The sequence below is a fragment of the Leptosomus discolor genome, chromosome Z (assembly GCF_034619465.1).
Source record: "Leptosomus discolor isolate bLepDis1 chromosome Z, bLepDis1.hap2, whole genome shotgun sequence".
Taxonomy (NCBI): domain Eukaryota; kingdom Metazoa; phylum Chordata; class Aves; order Leptosomiformes; family Leptosomidae; genus Leptosomus; species Leptosomus discolor.
The window spans coordinates 57,766,033-57,787,222 of NC_141419.1; the positions used below are offsets into that span (position 1 = coordinate 57,766,033).

The following is a 21,190-nucleotide window of genomic DNA, read 5'->3' on the forward strand; positions in this document are numbered from 1 at the left end:
TATATTAGTGTTACTGGAAAGCCGCAGAGAAGGATCATACCACCTTAATGGAACAAAGACAATTTGAGAAAAAACTCGGGCTTTATCACTGTGAGTTTTGAGTGTATTAGAAAAACCCTTGATGTTAAGTGAGAATAAATTTTTGGGATCACATGTGGTAGCATGAGTACATGATCATTCACTCCTCGTTCACCTCTGAAGTGCCATGTCAGAACTTTATTCACCCTAGAACAGTAAATTCTTCTCCCACCACAATACCTAACCCTGTGCAACTGCAGACTAAACAAGATCCAGCCTTGCAGGAACAGCACCTTTTCTGTGGTTTGGCAGTGCCATGCCTTTAAATCAGTTAAGTGTCACAGAAAAGAAATAATCCTTTTTTTCCCACTGTTACACTTCCTACCTTGACAGACCCTCAGCCTTTCAGTTGTTACAGTTCCAAGATTTCAGAAAGATGGTTTATACATGTTACTGCAAAAGAGGACTTCCCATAACTCTCTCATGTACGTAAGTGAGGCACCTAACTTTACAGGGAAACTGATGCTGCTCTGGGACACTGCCCTCTGCTATACACAGGCATCTGCAATACTGTTGCTTGATTTTGCTATACTTTATCTAATCGTGCACATTAGCACACTGTGTACCAGATCAAGATACAAACAGCACTTAAGACTTTGTCTTTCCTACGGTTTACAACTGCTACTGTATTACATGTACATACACAGAAATATTTAGCTGGACATCTATGATGACACAACATATTGCATCAGTTTCTTGCATTTCATCACAGGTGAAATGGGCTCAAACCATCTGTCCCTGATCATGTCTTACCGGTCTTAATAATATTGCATTACCAGTGACATTTCTAAGCCCAGGAACAGACTATTTTAAGTTCTCAAAAAATATTCTTCCATTGGATCTGCATCACTCAATTTGTTTGGAATATTTCTAAATCATAACTGTTAGTTAAGATAATTCAGGAGGAAGGAGAAACAACAGCAATAAAATTATTAACAATGACAATGAAATGTTACCTACAAATTAAATAATCACAATTTCATTCCCATTGTTTATTTAAAAAGGCAAACAATTTGAAGTCTTGATGCAAATGGTGGATGAGTCTACTAGGAGAGGAGCACTGCTAGATCTTATACTCACTAACAAGCAGGGTCTGGTTGAAGTGGTAAAGGTTGAGGGCAGCCTTGGCTGCAGTGATCATGAGATGGCGGAGTTCAGGATCTTCTGTGGTAGGAACAGAATACCAAGCAGGACCATAACCTTGGACTTCAGCAGGGCCAACTTTGGCCTTTTCAAGTAATCACTAGGGGAAATCCCATGGGACAGGGCACTAGAAGGTAAAGGGGCCCAAGAGAGTTGGTTTATATTCAAGGACCACTTATACCAAGCTCAAGATTGGGGCATTCCAGCGGGTAGGAAATCAAGAAAGGGAGCCGGGAGACCCACGTGGTTAAACAGAGAACTAATGGGCAAACTCAAGTGGAAGAAGAGGGTCTATAGATCTTGGAAGGAGGGGACAGCCACTTGGGAGGAATATAAGGCTGTTGTCGGAGGATGCAGGGAGGCAACTAGGAAAGCTAAGTCATCCTTGGAGTTAAGCCTTGCAAGGGAGGTCAAGGACAGCAGAAAGGGCTTCTTCAAATACATCGCAGACTAAACTAACACTAGAGGCAATGTAGGCCCACTGTTGAATGAGGTGGGTGCCCTGGTGACGGAGGATACACAGAAGGCGGAGTTACTGAATGCCACCTTTGCCTCTGTCTGTACTGCTGGAGACTGTCCTCAGGAGCCCCAGACCCCTGAGGAAGTCGGGATAAAGGAGGGGTTTGACTTGGTTGATGAGGACTGGGTTAGGGATCAGTTAAGCAATCTGGACATACACAAATACACGGGCCCTGATGGGATGCACCCGCGGGTGCTGAGGGAGCTGGTGGGAGTCATTGCTAGACCACTCTCCATCATCTTTGGTAAGTCGTGGGGAACAGGAGAGGTGTCCGAGGACTGGAGGAAAGCAAATGTCACTCCAGTCTTCAAAAAGGGCAAAAAGGAGGACCTGAGTAACTACAGACCAGTCAGCCTCACGTCCATCCCTGGAAAAGTGATGGTACAACTTATCCTCAGCGCTGTCTCTAGGCATGTCAAGGATAAGAGGGTCATTAGGAGCGGTCAACATGGCTTCACCAAGGGGAAGTCATGTTTGACCAACCCAATAGCCTTTTATGAGGACATAACCAGGTGGGTAGATGATGGTAGTGCAGTGGATGTGGTTTATCTTGATTTCAGTAAAGCATTTGACACCGTCTCCCACCGCTTCCTCGCAGCTAAACTGAGGAAGGGTGGTCTGGATGATCGGGTAGTGAGGTGGATTGTCAATTGGTTGAAGGAAAGAAGTCAGAGTTGTGGTCAATGGGAAAGAGTCAAGTTGGAGGCCTGTATCTAGTGGAGTCCCTCAGGGGTCGGTACTGGGAGCAGTACTATTCAATATATTCATCAATGACCTGGACGAGGGAACAGAGGGCACTGTCAGCAAGTTTGCTGATGACACAAAACTGGGAGGAGTGGCTGACACACCAGAAGGTTGTGCTGCCATTCAGAGAGACCCAGACAAGCTGGAGAGCTGGGGGAGGAGAAATTTAATCACATACAACAAGGGCAAGTGTAGAGTCTTGCATCTGAGAAAGAACAACCCCACGTACCAGTACCGGTTGGGGACTGAGCTGTTAGAGAGTAGTGTAGGGGAAAAGGACCTGGGGATCCTGGTGGACAGCAGGGTGACCATGAGCTAGCAATGTGCCCTCGTGGCCAAGAAGGCCAATGGCACCCTGGGGTGGATTAGAAGGGGGGTGGTCAGTAGGTTGAGAGAGGTTCTCCTCCCTCTCTACTCTGCCCTGGTGAGACCACATCTGGAACATGGTGTCCAGTTCTGGGCCCCTCAGCTCAAGAAGGACAGGGAACTGGTTGAAAGAGTCCAGCACAGAGCCACAAAGGTGATGAAGGGGGTGGAACACCTCCCTTATGGTGAAAGACTGAGGGAGCTGGGTCTCTTTAGCTTGGAGAAGAGAAGACTGAGAGGTGACCTCATCAATGTTTACAAATACGTAAAGGGTGAGTGTCAGGAGGATGGAGCCGGGCTCTTCTCTGTGATGTCCAATGACAGGACAAGGGGCAACAGGTGCAAGCTGGAGCACAGGAGGTTCCACATTAACATAAGGAAAAACTTCTTCACTGTGAGGGTGACAGAGCCCTGGAACAGGCTGCCCAGAGAGGTTGTGGAGTCTCCTTCTCTGAAGACATTCAAAACCCATCTGGACATGTTCCTGTGTGATCTCCTCTAGGTGGTCCTGCTCTGGCAGGGGGGTTGGACTAGATGATTTTTTGAGGTCCCTTCCAACCCCTAACATTCTGTGATTCTGTCAATCCGGACACACACTATAAGGCCATCAGGGACAAGTTAAATCATGCAGCGTTCCACTTCAGTACTAAATTTAAGAAACAAGTATTATGGTACACAGGCTATACGTCTTCACTTCAGACACTGGTTCAAAAAATGTGAATCCTAAGAACTCTTTACAATAGTTTCAAGAAGCTTTTTAAATAGAACTTAAGATCCAATTCTGAGTATGAAAATATACTGTCCATGACCTCAAGATACGGGTAGTCTCATTTAAGTTGTTTTATGCTGCAGGTCATTCTGCATCAGTTTCTTGGAAGAGGCTGCTTCACAGTTCCACCAGACACCAGCACATTAGTGTAAGCCATCACATTAAGCAGTTATGGACAATGTCAGTTCATGCCACCTAAAGTTTTGATCTTGCTTCTGTATGAGCTATTAATTTTCTTTAATTTTCCTTAATTAATAAATGGGACAAACCTTCTTTTAACATGGTACATACATCACTTTATACAGTTTACATTCAAACACTGCATTCGCCTTCAGAAGAGTTCTGACCAAACCATACATTTGTATTCAGGTATATGTGTTCCCACAGACAGCCCCAAATGCTGTTTGGTGTATGCATATTTTATTTTAATATTATGCCAGCCACATCCTGCTGCAAGAAGTATCTGCAGGGGGAAAACATGCATACATGATTCTCTTTATCCCTTTTACTCTTTAAGCCTCAATAAAATAAGAATGAATTGATAAATATGTAATTTCATACTAAAAGGTCTGTTCTTTTATACAGGTCACCCCTATCCTTCCATTAAAAACTCGAGAGTAGTCTTCTTGGCAGAAAGAACAGATACAGTAAAACAAAATTTAACTAATATAAAAGGCTACCTCTAAATCATTATGTTGAAAAAGCATCAAAGATATATTACATCCCAATATTCAGCAAGTAGATCAAAGAGCTATAAAGGCATATTGATTGTGTGTCTCCCTTTCCTCTGGATATGCTTTGTGTCATATCAAGCACCACGATCATATCAACCAAGAGCACAAACCTTAAACAAGGAATAAGATTTTCTGAGCATGGCACACACAGAATCTGAAGCAGACATGATAAACACTGACATCGATAAATCACTGCCACTGTAAACTGAACCATTATTCGTATTTTTCACTTTTGGTATGTTTCCTAAGTATAAAATAAAATGGAATCATGATGCTACAAAACTTGGAAAATTACCAGCTTCGCTCAACTATAAAACCAACAGTAATAAATATGACTTATTACCAAAAGCTTTGGGTGATACCACACGACAAATTATTTTAGTATATTATCATCAACTTATTTTTTAGAACACTTTATTTCTTCATTCTCACACCTGAGAAATTTTCTTGTACAACAGCAAAGTAACATTGATAAATGAAATCTTGGGATTGTGACTTAATTTGAAAATCTTACATTCATAATTTTTAAATAACTAAATTATTTATTGTATAGTCCACAGACAAAACAAAAAATGCTAACAAACAAAAGCTAAGGTGGGTTTACTTTAGTTAGAAAGTTTTAAAAGATTTTTAAAACTCCTAACTGAGACAGTAAAAAGAATCATGTAGTGACAAGAACTTCAATGTTTTTTTTCATAAATACATATTGTTAAAATCAAAACAAAAAATTTAGGCAACAACCTGCAACCTCAAAGACCTTCCATGCTTTTCATGATTAAAACAAAATAGCACAGCTATAGATTTTTGAAAGCTGAAAGTAGTATAAATTTTGAAAAAACTTGCCCTTGAAAATCACATCTAATGAATATCTAATGAAACAGAGCGCTAAATTAAAATCAAAAACCAAATTACGTGAAAGATAAGCATGGCTGCTGTCAAGGTATGTAACCAAGAAAGAGGACTGAAGTGCGAAGGAATGCATCTCTTGCTTTAGCCTTATGCCAGTTAGACACTTACTTAATTACACTCCAATAGGCATTTAAGAGTTAGTTACTTACGGTTTCAAAGGAAGATATAAAGAACTTTACAGAGTTATCTTACACAAATAGAAAGGGAGATCATGTGAAAATCTGGCTAAGGTGAAAACATGATGGGGCCCTAGAGATATCCTAGATAAACAGCAGCAAGAAGCAAATCTATGTATAAAGGATTTGTGTATCAAGAACCTGTATAGCAGAAAGTCCTACACATTGATAGCTAAAGTACTAGGAAAAACAGGGTTTAGAACATGTCTTCAAAAACATCATATGCTGTTTTAAAGATCTATTGATCCCCTCTGCACATCTCAAGGCAACAAAGTTACTTTGTAGTTGACCCAAGAACATAACAAAGATCTCCCAGGCACTGGATTTACCAAGAAGCCTTTCTGTGTATTTGAGTGAAAACTGAAACATAGTTGAAGGTCTTGAAATAACAGGGATAAACGGTATGTAAGTACATATGCTTAATAACCACACACTGTAATTACACAATAATCCCATTTTTCTTCCAAATTGCATGTCAATAGATCTTTCTCGCTGCACTATAAATTCCAAGGTCATGGACAGAGATGTTTATTAGTATAATTACAATGCAGCCATAAAACCATTAAGCTTTATATCCTGATATTGTTCCATTCATTCTCCCCTCCCCTCAAGGGAGGCAAATAGTTCCTACAGATGGAATACCCAGAAAGTATTGGAAGTTACTTTTAAAATACTATAAAAATGCTCTGGTTCATGCAATTACTTTGTTAAAGTTTTCCTTTTTCTTTATGTCTCTATTCTGACAGAATGCCAGAATACCTTTTTTTTTTTCATAGCACATTGTAGCAAACAGACTTAAGATAATAAGTATTCTCTGAAACAGGCAATGTTACTACACTGTAGAGACACAACCAAAGCATTCTAGAATTCACTGTGTGCCAGTCATTAATATATTAGACCAAAAAACACAAGGTCTTAGCCATCTGTTGAGATGTAACTTGAAGTCCAAATTATTGACTCTTGTTTCCACATAAGTTTCATTATTTCTGGGCACAATTCTACCTGTCTTGGCTACTTGCCTTTCTCTGCAAACTACCAGAAGGCCACTTAAGTGCATGATTAGTAAAATGACTGTTGAAATCAGACTACTAAATCAGACTATCATGATCAAACTTATTCCATAATTTTCTGTAGAAGGAAAAATTATTTTTACTTGGAAATTAACTCCTGGTCATAATTCACTTTCAAAGAGTAACTAAAGTGATGTTACGTAATCACGACTTATTCCAGTGTTCTCTTTCAGTGCCTAAATTACACCCAAATTGTTCTAACAGTGAGAGCATCTTCCTCAGTTATCTTAAACTCTTTGGCACATTAAAAACAAAACACAAATTTTTGTAACACAGGGATGTCTCTTCTTATTAGATAAATAATGTTTACATCTGATTAGACTGACCACAAATGTAATAAACTGACAATTCATTTCACACTTCTCTCAATGTAAAGTAGAAGCAATTGAAGATTATTTTATTATTTTCTAAATAAACAAAGATAGTAAAGAATTTGCCTGACAAAACTAGCCTAAATAATACTCTTACTATTAACCAACAAAATATTTTGTAGTAGGATAATTTTAAAAGTAACAGAAAGACTTCACCTGATATGAATACACGTTGAAATTCCAACGTAAAATCTTAACACAGCTCAAATTACAATGACATCCAACTTGCAAAACTGGATAAAAGAGGAACTGCAGAGGAATGAAACAGTAACACAACGGTAATGACAACATCCTTTCAAAATAAGAGCTTCTAATCTAATTACATTGTATTTGTGTGACTCATACCGCAAAATTTTGAATTGTGGTATTGAACTTGAAGTTTATGCGAACACATAACTACAAATTATAACTTCATTGTGTCCTGCTCCTTAGTGATATCTTTTCCAGAAAGCGTGACTCAGAAAAGTTAAGGCAGACCTGCATCAACTTGGTTGCTAGTTGCTTGGTTGCTTCACTGGTTACTATGGAGCAAGTACAATACTTTTCTAAAGGCCAAGTACTGACCTCAGTCACTCCAGACTATTCATGCTGATATTGATAGATGTTCTAGGCACAGAACAAAGGAAATACACAGACCTAACAACCTGGCTGGAAATAAGTTAGTTCAGCGAGGAAACACAGGGATCAATATTCCTAATGAGGTGATCTCTAAAGTTGAAAAAGAACAGGGCAATCCTTGGACCCTGAATCTTGGAGGCTAACCAGAGAAGCAAAGCAAGGGGAGCTGTGCACCGCAACATAAAGAGCTGCTTTCAAAGTGCTAAACAGAATAGAGCACAATTATTTATCTCCAACAGAAAATTTAATGCACAAGTTTGTGATTTTAAAAAAATAAGATAATAAAGTAGGCAGTTAAGACAATAAAACAAACTTCATGGACAAACCACAGAAGAGAGAAACTTAAGGTGACGTTTAAGTTTAGATATCTGAAATGCAGACTGAGTTACAGAATGCAGATTTCATCACAGTCTCATTCCTTCTGTGAAGAGACGCTCTCAGGTCCAGTCCCACAACAGGATGCTATGTGTGTCTCCTATTATGCAACAACAGCATCTGCTAGAAGGAAGCCTGGGAAGACCATTCCTTCCCTAAATTCCATGTACAATGTACTGCAATCTTTAAACAAAAAAGCAAAAAGGACCAGCTCCAGGGCAAGTCTTTAGCTAACCTAACTCTTTCAAGACAATGTGAGAAGCTATCAGTAGTGCAAGTTACATAACAGAAGGAGAATGAGCACACTTGCTTATTTTGCAAATAATGTTAACGCAAACTGAAACACATGACAAAACTGTTTAACCTGTAATTTAGTGTAATAAGAAAACATATGACCTCTTCTGACTAAGAACAGGGCAGATGGCAATGCTAATCCATTCTTACCTACTTTATAAATTATTTAGCTGTTCAGAACATAGAGAGACGGAAACAACAAAAAAAAACCCATTTAATTAATGAATTATGAATTTTAGTTTCCAGCCTATTCAGAGGGGAGCTTGCTTCTCTCTAACATGCTAAACTTGATTAATACTAATTCTCTATTAAGTTAGATGCTAATGGCAATCAGCTATACTGCTTTCTTTAAAGAACAGCCTTTCATTTAACGGGGCAATGCACAGAAATGCCATTTCTTAACAAAATGACAAACAAGTTTTTTTGGAATCAACAGTACCCCTCAATGCAAACAAATCCTAACAGTCTTTCCAACTTAAGATCTCAGAGAGTTTAAAAAAAAAAATCCAAAACCTATTTCTGTTCTTATAGTGATTGTAATATTTGCTGTTCTATTTGGGAAGCATGAAAATCACTTGGTCTTCCTTTAAACCTTTCTGTAAATTAGAATACTGTATCATTTGCAGAAACAGCCAACTATAAAACTGACTTGCAAAGCAAGTGCAATGGTATTAACAAAAGCAATTGTATAAATAAGTGAAGTTATATTTCAGGGAAAATGTGTGGCTATAAATGTATGAAGAGGAAAAGCAACAAAAAGCAGCAAATTGCGTACCACCTTCACCTGAAATCCACTCCAAGAACAGAGTCTGCTCAGGGAAAACATCCACTTCTAACAAATCTAGAAATCCCAGTCTTCATCAGAATCTAATTAATTCAGATGTGCCTGTTTAGCAAAGGATGCTACACTTTCTGAATACAGACTATACTTTAAATGAAATAGCTAGTGAAAATAAACACTCCAGATCTTCCCCTCAGAAAACATTCTTCTGTGAATGTTATCAAAGCACTTGGATGAGATTCTTTTCTCACTTCCGCTGCCATCTATCAATGGCAGCTTCACTAAACTTAGCAAAGTAAATAAACCCAAAATTGAAGGTATTGTCTTCTAAAACATGCACTGAAGGCTATTTTGAGGCAGAGCAGTAGCAAGTTTCATGATTTAACACATACTGCACTTGAAATGCACACAGTTATTCATTAACAACTTACAGGACATGTTCCATAAATTAAACCCTAGAAAGGTATTGGTTTTACTACAGGTACTAGCATACCTAAAAGGAAGTAAATATACACACAGTGCCTGTCAATACGAAGAAAAAGTATTTTACTGGAATTAAGACATGCTATAAAGAAGTAAAAATTAATGTCTACTATAGATGGCTGTTCAGCATTTGTGTGAAAGTTTCCCTTCAAAGACAGGGGAATCAGAGCTACTGATTTACCTCATCTAGTAAAAAAAAAAGGCGGTGTAAAAGAGTTGCTTAGTTCCAGTTGACCTTGAATGTAATTGGCTACCTTTGATGTCTCTATGGTATATGCCATTAAGAAGATAAAAATATACAGGATTAAAATCTGAACCGATAAAGCTAAGAAATTAAGTATTACTCCTTCAATAAGCCCACTTCATGAAAGCGCGTGAATACCAAAATATCTCCTTACTGATTGCTGTTCAAGTGTGAATAAGTTTAAAAATGAGTTATTGAAAGTGAAAAGTATGTAATGCTTTGTCCCCATTCTTAATCTGTTTAAAACTATGAATAAAGAACTTGAAGCAAGTTCTTTTACTCCATGACACTCCACTCCATCCGAAATCACTTGTACACCATCACATTCCGCAACTTTTTATACAAATTGGCCGAGACTGATTATTTTGTATCTTAAGATGAAGACGGAAGCATATTTATCCAATTATATTTTTTCAGTGCAACAGCTCTTTTTTTCCATACTTCTGCACTATTTCAGAGTTTAAAAGCTTATGCAATTGTAAGAACACTGTTTTACAAGGTCAAGGTTGATAATTACAGAGATGAGATTGTTCCACTGTACAGCAAAACAAGTGCTACAAAAAAAAATTATTTTAAGTCACAAAAACCGACTAGCCAAGAGAAAAAAGGTCTGTCAGTTAAAATGCCAGGACAAAGGCAGAGAGACCATTTCTGCCTGTCATGAATAAAGCTGCGAATAAAGTGGGATTGTGGTAAACTATGGAAGAAAAAAAAAAGCTTATGAAAGACTTTCTTAAATTTTGAAAAACAAAACACATAGAGCTCAAAATAAATAAAAAAAGTCCTTTTACCCCTTGGTATCAAAATAGTTTGTGTTAGACTGCTACCTGAATTTAGGAAGTACTTATTCAGCACAGGTCTGGAACTGTGAAAAACAATAAAAATTGAAGGCGAGATGACGATTTAGGAAGTATACATAACAAAATCGTATGTGCAAAAAACCCCAAGAAACACTACATCATGAACGTGTGTTGCCATGCTACCACGATTGACCTTGTTTCCTTCCTTGACACAGTAACAGATACAGGAAGCTACAACCAAAATGCAATTTTGTGCTAACTATTGTAGTAAACATCACAATGGAATTACGAGACATTAATCAACCTTCTGGTATTTCAACAGAAGTTTAGGGACAGTACACAGCAACATGTCTATAAAAAATTCGGTTCAGAACTCCTCTCCACAGAAAGGATTACATACTATGGAGTAATACCTTTAGAAAACCAAATCAGTTTAACTCTTAAGTGGTAACTCTTAAGTGGTAAGTTTCAGCTCTAAGGCTTATTTTGTCAACTTTCTTAGCTTCTATCCTATCACAACAGCTATATTATTACATTGTACTGTATCATATCTTTACAGCTTTCAGCAATAATCACGTATTTTACACAAAATCAAGTTATTCCACTAGCAAACAACTGCTAGAGGGTTGCAGAATTACAATGCATTTTAGGATCGCTGCTGTCTCAAACAAATTGTACCTAGCCTTTAATTAATAAAAAACAGAAGCTGTGAAATCTAATTTAGTATCCAATAATCCATGTAATGGATTTGTTTAAAACTCCGTCCTATATTTTAAATGCCTACCATTGACTTTTTGTTTCATTTCCTCTGAACAAATGCAAAGGTATGTTTTACACATACAGTAAAACATAGTGAAATACCATGCACTAATGTATAAAGAGCAGACCTTAATGAAGATTCCAAATAATATCTGTCTTCTATTCCTTCCCTTCTTTATGATCCTATTATCCATTTAAAAATTTTGAATCAAGTATTTCCCAAAGAAATCAAACACAAGTTTAATGGCTTATATATACTGCAGTTACATGTGAAACAAAAAAGCAGTAGTATTACCCACAAGTTTATTCTTACATTGAAATTAAACACCCAAAGTGAGGGGACTGGGAGGGAGAAAAAAAACATAAAAACCAACAGCTAAATTGGAAATGTCATTGTCTTTCACCTTTAGCGAGGTAAGGTATTTTAGTAAATAATGCTAATGAAAACCCTCTTTAATAAATTTAACATCCTTCAGCTTCCTCCAGTATATTACTTCAAACTCCACCTCTGCTCTAAGTCATCCTCCTTGACATCCATTTTCACTGTTATATTTTCAACAATGGTTTCTGACATTTCCACTGGTTTTGTAGCTTGCATCTTTTTGGTTCTCCTCACATTTCTTGACATTTCTTATAACTTCCTTCCTAAATCTTCCTGAGAATCACAAGTGCTTCTCTTTCTCAAAATACCAGAGGAGCACTATCTTTTGCTCAGCTACCGGTTCACAGAATAATATTGGGAGGTGGAAAGACAGTAGAAAAGGCTGAAGTACAGACACAAGCAGCAAAGCTTGCTTTAAATAAAAAATAAAATCTGCAGAGCTAAGGTCACCACACATTACTGTCCTGCCATCACAAGGTTTTTTCTCTTTCCATGTTAATATCCACCTATTTTCAAACCTCATTCTCTTTCTGCTCCCTGATTTGCTATCTAGAGATTCTGATAACATCTTTTCCCTCATTACTCATTACGTCTAGGAAAATCTCTAAACCCTGATAAAAAAGGATCCTTCTCTACTCCCACCTAGCATATTCCAAACTGACAAATGCATTCTCTACCCTAAGATTATACTCAGGACAACATCTAATCCAGGTTTTAAAATATTCTTATGACCTCTACCAAAAATCACAGTATTCCTGTATTTCTTCCTTCATTTTTCCTATAATCTACAAACACCTCATGATAGCTAGAACTGATGTCTCTCACATATCATGTAAAATGCAGACACTTCACAGATTACAGATATTGGTGTACACCACCCACTCCCAATAGCAGAAAAGGGAAGTTATACCTTGAAGTTTCCTCTTAAGAGTGTTTTCTGAGTACCCTAAAATACCCAAGGACTGAGTACTATGTATGCATTTACTCCCATAATTTTATTTGCACAAGAACTGCAGAAGGTAAATTTCTGGTGCCTATTTCAGAAAGATAATCATCTTACCTTTACAGTTTCACTTAAGACTTGGTTTTTATCTGCTTCTTCACTGGAGTGCAACTCTAGTTTATTATTTAACTCCTGTAGCTGTTGCGCCTGTTCATTCAAAAGCAGTTGTGCCTGATGCTCCCGATGTAATGCATTATTTAATTCTTCACATGCACTTTCAAACCTCTCATGAGTGATCAATTTCTGATAAGGGAAATAAATTGTGTTTGATTGTGTAACTGTATTCACTTGTTTACATGCTTGACTTTCAGAGTTCCACTTGCAAACATATCAAATTGTAAAACAAAAACGTGATGAAGACGAATATTTAGGCTTTTTAACATGAAGACAGATCACCTAACAATAAAACGGCAGATATTTATTCACTCTATTTTCTTAAAAAAGCATTCTGGGCACTGTAAACAGTATGCATTCAGTATTCTATTCAAATTAGCACCCCAGGTTGTAAAGAATCAGTATCTAGAAGGAACTATGCAGATCATATTGTCTCACATTCCAGTGCATATCGTATTAACCCTTGTAAACATCTTCCTGGACTGTTTCTCCCCTCCCCAAAATGTTCAAGAAGAAATAATTCTTCAAAGAAAATCATCATCTACACTTGAACGACAATCTAAAATGTGACAATTTCATCTAACTGTCCAAGAACTGTAAGAGAATAAAACCCAAGAACAAAACTGAAGATGATTACATATAACCTTGTCTATTTCAGGAAAATAAAAAAAAAAAAACATTTTACCAACTAGGAACCCGAAGGAGAATGGATGTGAAACCACTTATTAAATATTCTCTGCTTGAAAGTGTTCTGTTTGGGACACGCTAACAGTTCTACTAATTAGGCCTCAGGATCAACACTGGGCACAGACAGAGAAAATGCTGCTTATTCTGGGGCATGACTGTTTCATTTATACTGCGCACCTGTAAAGCATGTCTAAGCATCCTTATCCATTCACTTTCTCAGCTCAAATATGAGCTCAATTCTGAATGCAACCTACAGAAAATAAGCATAGGAGCAAAGGTGTCCAGTGAACCTCCAGCATGCTAAAGCAAGACAAGCTTCTTTCCCTCCCATAAGGGCTGAAGGCACTGGGAACAAACTGACAACCCACAAAATTGCATCAATCCCTCAAACACTGTTTCCATTACTCACTACACTGTGGCTTCAAGTGGTTAAGGAACCATTTTGTTGTCTCTTCTCATTCTGCCAGACAGTGCTAGTTACAGGTTAGTGAACACACAGTGTTTAAGTAAACCAATCAATGACAGTTGAGTCAGAGGAATTTGGTGCATACGTGCTACTGAGAATGCAGAAGGCAGCTTTTTTTTCCTCCTTGCCATAAACTTACTCCTTCAAGGCAACAGGCACATTAAATTTGCACTGACTAGCTCAGGATATAACCCATACTCACAGATTCAGTAAAATGTCTATAATAATATTCTGCAATATCCACGCAGAGTTTAAAATACTACACTTAAGCTTTATGAACTTCTTGTGAACATACTTACTGGATACCCTCATTTCAGCTGACTTTACTCTGTTGAAGTGAAATCTATAAATCCTTTTAGGGATCACACCAACATTTTCAACATATGGAAGAAAACCTGGGCCGCTAAAGACCAAACGTAATTTACACAGAATACCTCATTCTACAAATCAAAGAGAAACTCCTGTGGAAAAGAGATACTTCTAAATACATATGACATGGTTTAATGACATTTACAAAGCAGATTTGCTGGAAAATTCTGTTAATTGTAGATTGATTTTACAATTGTATTTCAGAAGAACACAAATCAAAATGTGTAAAAATCAGGATCTCTCGTAAGCAGTATCCTCTAAATCAAATATACTTACAGATTGCTTAAACATATTTAATTGCTCTTGCAGGGTCTGGGCTTTGTCAGCTTCTTTTTTCATCTCACTGAAATTCCATTTGAATTCTGCAAGTTTTAGGCGCAGTGAGCGGCGTTCCACCTCTGCTGCATGAAGTCTTTGTGTAAATTCAAATATATGCTTCTGCAAGGATGCTATGTTTTTCTGTTAGTAAACAGAAACAAATTCATGTACTATAAAATGTACTGTTTTAGCAATAAAATCAATCACATTTAATACCCATGCAAATTAGACAAAGCTGTCATTTTGTCCTCCATCTCTAAAAGGCACACAAGAGCGCAACCTACTGTTGAAGGTTACTGAAAATTCTGTTTTCAAGAAAGTACCTGTTTTCATGTAAGACCCACAATAAAACTATGCGAGAAAGAGTTTACCCCTTCATTTTCGTTAAAGGGAAGAATGTTATCTTTCATGAAACAGAACAGTAAGCAGGAGAAAGAAAGAAACACACACCCCCACCCAAAAAAAAAACAAAACAAAAACCCCCTGAATCTCAACATTTAATTAAAGCCAAAAGCAAGTTTGTTCTTATAAAGACTGCATTTTATAAAGATTTGACAGAACTTTAAAAAAAAAAATCTTTTTCTTGGATACATCAAATCTCTTCTTAAAATCTTTGACAATAAAAGATCTATGCACGCCTTAATGTTTTTGGGTGTGGCAAGTCAACTTCTGATTCTCTATGTAGATGACTTCAACGTAACGAACTCTTAAACAACCTGAAACAAAATTAATGGCATTATCAAGAAAACTTCACTGTAACACTTCTGCTGTGAACCTACCGTTTACACAAAGTAGCACCATAAATACACATACCATAATGGGTGGTCTGCCACACAATCCAGCTTCTGGGGCCTGGGTATTCATTTTAAGAAGTCCATGAGCCAGCCTCTGGACCAAGGAGTCCTTCTCCAGATAAGCAATGCTCCTGCTGCTGTCTAGTGGACCAGTCTCCATTATTACATTCAGCTTGTCCATAAGTTTTGAAAAGGAGTTCCTGGCTGCACTTACAAGTGAGCGTCCAGAAAGCCAGGGCTTTGGATCTTTAAGAAACATCATGCAGGTTATTAGCTTCAGGGTTTATTTCAGTGGAAAAAAGCAACAACAAATAGCATCTTTAAAATACTCATTAGGAAATTTCCATTAAAGAGTGGAAGACTGAGTTCACAGGAATATCTGAGAGACTTTGGCACAAATTCTGTATTTAGCAATGAACACCCTACTCCTATCAAACTTTGGATGGAAAGTTAGGATAGGATTGTAAAGAACAGGATTCGTTTGTCAAAGATTAATTTTCTGGCTGTTTTTATGTTCTCCTCCAATATTATACTTCCTTAAGTCTTTCTTCTGTGTTCTAATTTTGTAATTCAGAAAACATGTAAGACTGATGCAAGCAAATACAAGCCAGGTCAAATATGTCAGCTGTGACAGCACATGGTAAATCACTTTATCGCAATATTTACAATGCAAATTTCTGAGGTTTTCCTGAATCCTCTTCCCTACCCTCTATAGATGTCTAAATTATTTGCTGTTCAAAATTAGTGAGGCTTGGTACCTTAATGCCATACTATTTATATTCTGAGACAAGAGAATATAATTTACCTTATTCCAAGGCAATTAAAATTTTACAGCTACAATTACTTATTTCCCCACAGGATTTTGGTAATCATCCTTCTCATATAATGGACTTAAGGCCCCAGCACACCCAACATGTCCTGCTTACTGCTAGATTCGTCAGGTCTGTAATTAATAATTGTGTTTAATGTTGATAAATAAAATTGTCAGTGCTCCTTCCACTAATTGGTATTCCAGATAACAGTTAATAGGTTTATTTATGCCTTAATAAAAGTCTTGTAATTTAGTTTTCCCTCTGCTAGGCAGGTCTTAATCTGTCATTACTTGTCTTATGATACTATCAGTGTAAGATGACAAGCATGGAAGAGCTTATTTACATTCAGTAGTACAGCAGATCTCCTGTTGCTGCAGCGAATTAAAATATTTACTTAAGAGTATAAACAGAAAAAAATAACCATAGCTTTCTTCAGTTAAAGAATTTCTTTCTATACATTGCGAGGATAAAGCCAAATGTTCAAAGCAAACAAAACATGATTATTGATATTTTTAGATTACTACTCTCACCACAAAGAATTATTCATTTATACATATGAAATGAAATTTATCTGTAAGCTAACAAAAAAAAACAGCACACAATTTTTTTTTTTTTTTTCCCAGAGCCATTCTCCTGCTTGATTTCAAAATACCACCATTCCAACCATTCCAGTGCTTAACTGGAGTACAATTCTTGAGTACATGCTCTCCACAACCACAGCTAGTAGTAAATCTGTCTTTTCTTCATGTCTAAGACAGCACTCTTTCTATTAATCTTTAAAGCTAAAAATCTTATCCAGCATTTTTATCTTACACTTTGAAATAAAATATATTATTCTTCTCATACCCAGAAGAAATTGCTATTGTAATGCTCTGTCTACTTTGGCCAAGGCTCCTCTCTTTTCCTTCTGTTGGTTCCCTGTTATTGATCACATAAAATAAAAGCTAGCTCTTATCACAGATTATCCTGTCCTACTTGCCTTTCCATTTCAAAGACCATCTATTTTCTCCAGTCATGATGCATTCACTAGTTTGGATGTTTAATTAAATTAACTTAAAATAAAAACTAGAATATTTGTACTGCATTCCATATAAGATGACACCAAAACCTTCTAAAAAAAAATCTCCTTTGCCATGATTTTTAGTAAATATCAAAACAAGGATACTGTCAATGAGCTACCATTTCTTCATTTCTCCTGGTATCTCATTTCACATGCTATTGTTTGCCTGCCAGAAAACACTGTCTTTCTCCTTATGTGCAGTACCTAGAATGGCACCCCCATTCCCTATGTCTAGAACCTCCAGTTTAACTGGATTAAAAATAAATTTGTAACAACAGTTCAGGCAATTGTGTTGCAGCATTTTGAAAACGATCATTCTGCTTCATAATCAGGATTCCCTTTATTCAATACAGTTCAGCGCCCACAACTTAAGGCACTTTCTTGGGATGGCAGAAAAAAAAAAAGCATATAATCATCTTTTTTCTTTTTTATGCAGAGCAGTTTGGAGTAAATACACAGAAATGCACATACATGTTACTGATTGCCATGAAAGACAAAATGAGAATGTAATGCAGTTCCACAAGGAACTGTATCTATAATCATTAGGAAGAGAATATATGGTTTAAGTACATGCATTTTAAGTACCTGTCGACCACGAATCAAGGAATTACAATAAAAGCACTAAATGTTGTACACTGTCATGTGTATAAGAAATTATTAACAGAAACACAGGTATATGACAAAAAGCAATTAATTCTTACATTAAACAAATTAAGAAAAAGTGACAAATCTTCACTGACAGATGACAAATTCTTGTTTACTCCGTTTTGGTGAATACAACAGAACAGTCATCAGGATGAACTTCGCACTACTACAAAAGACTAAAATTTTCACGCTAAGCTTCAAAAGCCTTGTGTACGTAACAGTTGATGATATTTCTACTCAAAAAGCTTGACCTTTACTTGGTTTATCAAAGTACAGATTCTGTTCAAACAAACCTACAAAACCAACCTTACAAGAAAACTAACCAATACAAAAGCCCCAATGAAGTTGTATTCAAATTGAAGCTAAGAGATCATTCCAAGAAATGCTGGGATGAGAACAAAATTAATGAACAGGGACGTGATCATGAACGTCAAACGAAAAATACTTTTAAAAAAGTTAAAAGATCAAGAAATGTGCCTCAAAACACCAGAGTGCATAAGCCCAAAAGTTCCAGTGTTATCTGAGTGATCTGAACTTGGTTTCTTTCAACTGCTTCAAATGGTTCCTCAGAACCTAGCCTGTTTTAAAAGTAATTTTTAAGACACCAAACAATTCCATACTGTAGACCTAGACAGCACCGTCTTGTGCCTATTCTCTCCTGTGATGTGCAGTCTAATCTAGAACTGCCATTATTTCGAGATCTGAAGACAGCAGACGCCTCTCAGATTGTCTATTTACATTTTTTAAATTTTCAAAATCATTGAAGTCAGTTTTAAAGTCTACATCCTATTTGAACTATGACTTACAGAACATAAAATAATTTCCTAAGTACTCAAGTTTTATTTGAAATATATACCTTCAGAGCCTTACCACTTCCATACTTCTGGAAATTTCATGTCAAATTTTAAATTATTTATTACTATTTTTTGAACCAAAGCTTCTTGGGAGTCTTTTGATGTCATGAACAACAGAATTCCAAGCAATACAGAAGCAGTCAAATCTCCTACATGAGGAGCGACTGAGAAAATCAGGGAATCTAGAGACAAATCTAATTAAGCATATACTTAGAGAGAGAACATAGTAGAGACATAAAATAAGGACTGCTATACACTGTATAAATTGAGAGCAAAACTCACAAGATAGCAAGCAAACCAGATAAAAACAGTATCCAAATTCAACTGTTTTCCAGATTTGGAAATTCTAGAATTATTTCCTTTCAGTCAGCAGTGGTAATGTCCCAGGTTTAGTATGGGCCAGTTTTAGGGCCAGCACTTCAGAAATACACAGAACAAATAGAAATTACACAGATTTCCTCTATAGAAAAAAATAAGGTTAACCTTCAGTAGAATACTTTTTGAATACTGGAACAGTGGAACAAGATAACTAGCAAGCCCATAAACATTACTTCATTGGAAGCTTTTAAAAATAGGTTAGCCAATTTTTCTAATTGCCTTCTGTTAGAAAAAAAAATTTACACCATGCCATCTCACAACAAAGCAGGCAAAACTGTTTATATGCCTGCTAGAAGCACTCTTCAGCTTTCTGTTTCCATGACCCTATATACGGAAATGATAAAAGTATCGTATCACCAATTAAAGAAAACTAATTGTTCCAAAAATACAGTTCTCCAGAGATTTGATCCAGAATAGTTTAGCTAAAATCCTAAAAATGGAAATGACGTAACCACCCTGAATATTTTTTTATCTTCTACTGGAAGAATATAGTTTTAAATTTACCTGTTTTGTTAACAACATCCTGTAATTCAGTGACAGAACTGATTATTGCAGCAAGGAGGTTAGAACTACTAAACCAGCTGAGTGCTTCAACACAGGGAATTTGTTCCTCTTCGTGACCTGCAAAACAGAATTATAGCCAGCAATAAAACTGAACAACTTCGATAAGGCACACTACTATCTGCGGCTCTTTCAGAAACTTAAAATTAGCAAGACCAAAATTAAGTATATAAGCCACAAACTAATTCTTCTTTCAGGACAATTTAGACTGTATTTAAGATGCTTCCAGAACTACTAGAAAAGTAGATGTATCTTCTAGTCTGGGAAACATTTTTGATACCATTTATCCTTACAGTGGGAAGCATGAGCTGGTCTTGTAACAGAAAGGGACAGCAAGACTAAATAAGCTCTAAAGAAAAATTTGAAATCCTATACTAATAATATACTTGAATTAGAAAGCAACTTTTTTTGCATTTTTAGTAGGAAATAAATATTAAAAGTGATTAATAAAAGAAGAAGAAATGTATTTTCCAAAAATATGTTGATGGTCTATCATTCAGGAACACCACAAGATATTTATCCCAGAGAAGATGAAGCAGCACATTGTTCTGAAATCCGTAATGCAAATATCAAGGATATCAAATACTATCAGTTCACGTCTGTAGTTGTAACTTTTCCTTCAACTTTTCTCTCTTAACAGACTAAGCATTTCCATTTAGGGGAAATTACACTTGCCAAGAAATCTAGAAATCACAAATCCAGAAATTACATTTGTCAGAACGTCTTTACTATCTATTAATAACAACACTACTATTTGTTATCTACAAACCATGTAATTTGACATAACATCAAAGAAGAAAACAATTAGCTTACTTGACAGATTACGCTTGCCTTTGGATTCTCCTACACAAACTAGAATTCCAGTGCCACCTTTGAAGCCATTTACCCAGGAGAAAAGGGTACTAGAAGACTGGGCTAAAACTTTAAGTCTGTTAGCTGCCAAAACTGCAATCACACCTCTTCGGAACACACGAATTAGGCCTTTGAATCTTCTTTTCTTCAGTTTTGTTTCATCTTGACTGTCTTCCTCTACATCAGAGAGAGCATGAACTAGGGTCCTAATCTCCTGTTTCACTAACTCGTAAGTGTTGACCTGATCCTGGAGAAGGTGTCTTTGGGAAGACATAGTACACGATCGGCCATAGAGAGGATACAGGGCACCTGCCAATAGTGCACAGGCTGCCAGGAGAGATGAATGCTCCTTCTGAACCTGCATTAACATATTTTTTACAGAAACATTTTCAAGGACCAATTTCTCTCGCCTTTTTTCAAGGACATAAATTTTCTCCTTGTTTTTCTCTGCTGTTTCTTGGTATTCCTGGGATAAGGGGAAAAAACCAAACAAAACCAGAAGAAATATTAACTAGAAGATATTTTTTTAACTAACAAAATAATTTTTATCTAGACAAAAGCTGAAAGACTTCTTTTTCAGATTCAAATAACACATTGAAGGAACAAAAATTATTAGCAATGATTTGACATTAGTAATGTCAGAGTATCACTCCTAGCAAAG

At 36.7% G+C, this 21,190-nt stretch overlaps 1 protein-coding gene across 1 annotated transcript in view; it reads right to left on the reverse strand.

Moving 5' to 3' along the window:
- Positions 1-21,190, reverse strand: part of CCDC171 (coiled-coil domain containing 171) — a 147,906-nt gene that overhangs the window by 64,986 nt on the left and 61,730 nt on the right. The window contains exons 15-19 of the mRNA XM_086480110.1: positions 20,491-20,995; positions 19,621-19,737; positions 15,387-15,613; positions 14,532-14,714; positions 12,677-12,862 (exon numbers count right to left, since the gene is read on the reverse strand). Coding sequence (XP_086336236.1) covers positions 12,677-12,862; positions 14,532-14,714; positions 15,387-15,613; positions 19,621-19,737; positions 20,491-20,995 — 1,218 coding nt within the window. The remainder of the gene's footprint in view (positions 1-12,676; positions 12,863-14,531; positions 14,715-15,386; positions 15,614-19,620; positions 19,738-20,490; positions 20,996-21,190) is intronic.